At 50.0% G+C, this 5,267-nt stretch overlaps 1 protein-coding gene across 1 annotated transcript in view; it reads right to left on the bottom strand.

Annotated features, from left to right (window-relative positions):
• The window catches only part of Letm2 (leucine zipper and EF-hand containing transmembrane protein 2), a 27,158-nt gene extending 25,141 nt beyond the window's left edge, over window positions 1–2,017 (bottom strand). Inside the window, 2 exon segments of the mRNA XM_029570782.1 lie at window positions 248–635; window positions 750–2,017. Of these exon segments, the coding sequence (XP_029426642.1) occupies window positions 248–294 (47 nt within the window). The 5' untranslated portion in view covers window positions 295–635; window positions 750–2,017.
• Window positions 2,018–5,267: the final 3,250 nt, after the last annotated feature.

Genomic DNA, 5,267 nt, shown 5'->3' with positions numbered 1-5,267 from the left:
GGGTGTTTTTTTTTTTTTTTTTTTTTTTTTAGATAGGCTCTCAAAACATAGCCCTGGCTGACCTGACAGTCACTAGACAGACAAGGCTGGCCTTGAAATCAGAGATCCTCCTGCCTTTGCCTCCCAAGGCCTGGGATCAAAGGACTGGTACCACCATGCCTAGCTTTACACCAATCTTCTTACATATATTTTTTCCATTATAGATGAATGAGTTCATATACATATTGGTGGGAAATTCAAAGCTTACCTTGTCCAGAAAATAGCTAAGAATGAATTATAACTGTGGAAGGCCATATTTATTTTTTGTCTTAACTAATCAACACAGAGACCTAGACAAAAGAAGTAAACAATTTAGTATTTTAAAAAGACATCAATTAAATGATATCAGGATTTAAGTGTTTTTTAACTAATGCATGGGCATAAATTTGCATAGCAAGGTGTAAAATCTTGAAGTTCATTTCCAACAGTCACAGTATTTTCTTAGCTCTGGATTTCAGATGGTACTTTGAGATCCCAACCGGCAGAAATGATCTCGAAGATGCTCATGAAGACGATATGGCTTGCAAAGACATTTTTATTTCTGGTCAATGGAATCTAGTACTCTGCCGCGACAGATAAATGAGAGACATCCTTATCTGTAACCACAAAATACAGTTACAGAGTAAATATCCTGTATTCATTTTCAGGTTGTTTTTTTTTTTTCTTCTGTATTTGTTCAAGCTACCCGCCAAAAGTCTAAAAGTACTCACTAATTTCATTTGTGTAGCGGTGAAGACATACATGTAACTACTAATCTTTCAAGTGCAGTTACACGGATCCCATTCTAGAGCTAGTGCGTCTGCAGAGCCCACCTGAGCTCTGTACCTTTAAACCATACATCACCACCCCCTTCTGCATCAGGTGGCGCTTCCCAGCTGGGGACGGCGACCTCTTTGCCCTGAGCGCGCAGAAGGGAGCGCCAACCTCCAGATGGGAACCTCAGACCCCAGACAGCGCGGTTCAGAAACCGGGCGGGAGAGGCCCGGCGGCGGCGGCTTCGCGACTCCGGGCGCCGCTCCCAGCACCTCTGCGCCCCGCGCACTCCGCTTCTCAGCCAGGGGCCGGGTGCGGAACGCCGGGGCGGACTGTTGCGGTCTCGGGGACGGTTCACCGAAGGAGACGGGGAGGGGGTGGAGACCGGGTTCCGAGGCCTGGGGGACCAGATCGAGGGCTGACGGGAGGCGCAGGGTGAGACCCTCCCGGCCTCTGGGATACTTGGGCCCGGAACCCTAACCTTCCCAATTCCTCCCCGCCCCCAAGCTAGAAAGGCCGGAAGCCAGGTCTCTGTGGCTCTAGCTTGGGAGCCTCGCCCTGTGACGTCACTGAGTGACGACACCACCATCCAATGAGCGCTCAGCTGTGGGAAGGGCGGGCGTCCTTCACGGCCGCCGAGCTGAGGGCTGCAAGGTCTCCTCACGCACGAAATGACTCCCTGGTTGGGTTCCGTTCAACACGGTGCTGCCGGACCCAGAGCTGCGTGGTTTCCTGTCTACACTCTGTGGTCTGGCTGAATCCTGGAAAACCTTTGCGTTTCTCCGGGTCGCCGCGGTACGCCGAGGAGCCGCTAGCGTCCGGCTCCCCATGCTCCCTCGGGTTCTAATTACTCCCAAGCTGCGGGAGGGGGCGGGGGTGCGCTGGCGGGACGGAGCTAGTGGGGAGGGTGGCTGCAAGAGCCGGAAGAGGAAGGAAAGCATCCCTTTTCCAGGGTCGAACGCTCGTGATATCTTCACACGGACTCTGAATTTCACAAGAATTGGTGTATAAATGGTGTTATGTTTACTACTTCGTGTAGAAAGCTCAACATTTAACACATGTACTAAAGTAGCTATGAAATAATGTAGGAACTGCAGGTCTGGGGAGACTTCAGATCCTAGGGTTTCCATCTTTGGAAATTAAAAGATCTAGAAAGTCTGTCTCCAGTCATTTGCCCAGCATTTAAAGTTTTTATATTTTTATTCACCTTATTTTGGTCTTTTTTGAGACAGGATCTTCCTTGTAGCCCCAGCTGGCCTGGAACTCAATATGTAGACCAGGCTGGTCTTGAACTCACGGAGATCCGCCTGCCTCTGCCAAGTGCTGGAACTACAGGCCTGCGCCACCACGCCCAGCTTCATCTTACTTTTTTAAGGTTTACTTTGTATGAGCCTGCATGTAAGTGTATCACGTGCCTGCTATGCCTGGTGCCTTGGAGGCCAGAAGGCCATTGGATCCCTTGAAAGTAGAGTTACAGGGGGCTCTGAGCCCCCATGTGGCTGTTGAGAACCAAACCAGGGCAAGAGCAGCCAATGCTCTTAACTCTGAGCCATCTCTCCAGCCCCTCATTTATTTTGTACAACAAACATTTCATGTTGCTCAGGCTGACTTGGAATTCAGTATGTAACTGAAGGTGATCTTGAATTCCTTGATCCTGGATTACAAGTGTGTGTCACTATGATCAACTTTGGCTCTTTTAAAAACAAAGTTTGGTAGCTGTTTTCTAGCTAGGTCAGACAAAACAGACTCATGGAGACTGCTCAGAGTTCACTTCAGACTCTACTCATCTCTAAAGCAAATTTGTAAGGATGAAAGATAGTTAAATTTTAGTAAGAAATGCAGACCACTTTCAACCCACAGCATTTTTCAATAACCAAATACTGAAATTTGGATTGACTATGTAAAATAGACAAAACCTTTCAGTTTGGCCGCTAGGGGTCCATTTGCGCCTGTCCGATATGCAAATTTCCTCTTAAAGGTTTTGTTTCACATTCTGTTTCGTAGAAAATTTACAAAGCTTTTCTCTCATTTCTTTTTCTGAGAACTCATGGTAAAATTAAGAGCTTTACAAGATAAGATATAAGATATGGTTTCATAAATGAGTAATTGTACATACATATACTTTTCTGGAAAAGATTTAATAAAGGATGCAAAAATATTCTTCAGTTCACTGGGAGACATTTTATACTGAGAATATTCTTACTCATGCATTGTGTTAACTTACAAACAGGCACAGTGAAATTAAGTTTTCATCAGCCATATGAACTGGTTCATACCCAGCATTTGAAGGCTTACCTAGTTTTTCTAGCATGGCCATATGTCAGGAATCCTAAAGAGGAAGGTTAAGAATCTTCTCATTGAAATCCATTTGTTCAAAGCAATGTATATTTCCAGTTATCAGACTTCACAATTGATTTGATTTTCACAGGAGTAAATGACAGGAGTGTTGACTTTATATATATACACATTATATATACATATACATAATCTTCAGAAAAAGCCCCTCAAAAGTTCTTACTGCCTTAACTCTGGCTCTGAGAGCTGTCTGCTCACTTGCTATTGAGAAGAGTAAGCAAGTTTTGAACTGCATGAGATGTTAGATGCTGAAAATGTGAAGTATTTGTGTCTATTTCCCTAAATAAAATGTTCCTGGGGACATTTCCTAGATTCTCAAAGGGAAAATCCAAATGCCAGGTTAAAGCAACAATTTTATTAACAAAACGAGGGGTAAGGGGTATGGACACAGAAGGGCAGAGGTAAAAAGGACTGGGGTACGGGGAACAGATGGATGATAGCGCCTTTTCCCTGAGGCAGGCTCAAACTAGGCTTAGGTCTCCCTTGTTCACTTTTTAATATCGTATTTTATTATAAGTTTGCCTTTTATAAGTGTGATTTTGATTCCTTTAACATGTAGAACTACACAAAGCATAGGTTAAAAATAGTTGAAAAGCCTGGGCTGGTAGTCCCAGCTGTGGGGTAGGTTGCTTGAGTCCAGTTGGAGACCAGCCTGGGCAACACAGCGAGCCCCATCTCAAAATACGTGATTAACACGAAATAGAAAATTGTGGTGGCTCACGCCTGTAATCCCAGTATCCCTGAGGCTGAGGCAGGAAGATTGCCGAGTTCAAGACCAGCCTGGGTTAAAACGAAAAAAAATTATAGATTAACGGTAAAGAGGGCTAGTGAGTTGGCTGAAAAGCCGCTTGCGGCCAAGCCTAACGACGCGAGTTCAGGCTCTGTAACTCACTAGGTGGAAGGCGAGACCCAACTCCCAAGTTGCCCTCTGACTACATACACAAAATAAAAAAATGTAAAACAAAATAATAATGGGAGCTGCTAATTCGCGGCTTATCAACCTTATATAAGTTATGTTAAACACATTTAGTGCTCATTAAAATCAGTGAACTGTAAGAAGTTAATTTCCGTGGTGGTCATCAAACAGCAAACGGCTGGAGCAGCCCCGGGCAGGGAGCGCAAGCCCTGTATGGAAAGCGGGGTCTATGTTTCCTTCTGTCTGTAGCGCGTTCCCAGAACTTCTCCCTGGCCCCGGGAAACGCGGTGCCCGCTCGCCCCGCAGGGTTGTCCTAGGCCGCACGCCTGGGCCCCGGCACCGGGCCGGCCCGGGGCGTGCAAAGCACTACCTCATTCCCCCCGCGCTTGGCCAAGCGCCTTCACGTCCCTCGGAGCGGAGGTCCCGCCGGAGAGGCGCGGGCCGCGGCACGTGACCTGCACCTAGTCCTCGCCGTCGCCCGCGGCCGGTCGCGCTGACGTCCTCCTGGCTACCCACAAGCCCCTGCGCCGGGTGCTGGCAGGAAGAGGCCGCCGCGTCCTGCTGCCCAGGGGTGCTTTCCGAGCGGGACCGTGGCGCCGTGCGGCCTCCCAACGCGTGTCCACTGGAACCTTCCCACACTCACCTATGGCGGGCAGGGAGGCGGCCCCCACCCAGGCTCCCGTCCCAGAGTGCCCCGCAGTCGGGGCGTTCCTCTGACAGCTGTCAAGCTGACTGACAGGCGGCTCCTGAGCCGCGGCCCCGTCGCGGGCAGTGCAGTCGCGCACGGCGCTAGGTTCTTCCTCAGGCCTAGGGCTGCAGCGCGGGGCCTCTCCGCGGAGCACCACATGGCAGCTAGTACGTGCCGCGGCTCCAGGACGAGGAGGCGCCCCCGGCACTCCCCCAGGAGTCTCAGCCTCCTCGCCGCCCCGCTCAGCTCTGCGGCCGTCCCCCGCACCCAGCCCTTCTTTCCCTCCGCCTAAGCGCCTGCGGCCTCGCGGAGACTCTAGACACTCTGCACGCCACTTCCATTTCTGGTTCTGGCTCCCGCCCCTCTGCGAGAAGCTGACGGGCCTCTTCCTCCTTTCCTCTCAGTGCCCCAGCGCGAGACTGCATTTCCCGGCAGGCACCGCGGCCGGTGGCCAATGAACGGCTGAGGATTTGGCGGCGGCGGCGCCCGAGCCGGGGGGGAGGGGGGGGCTTTGTG

Source organism: Nannospalax galili, unplaced genomic scaffold (assembly GCF_000622305.1).
Source record: "Nannospalax galili isolate Female #2095 unplaced genomic scaffold, S.galili_v1.0 scaffold924, whole genome shotgun sequence".
Classification (NCBI taxonomy): Eukaryota; Metazoa; Chordata; class Mammalia; order Rodentia; family Spalacidae; genus Nannospalax; species Nannospalax galili.
Note: the sequence above shows the minus strand (reverse complement) of the source record. Positions and strands in the feature narration are given on the sequence as shown.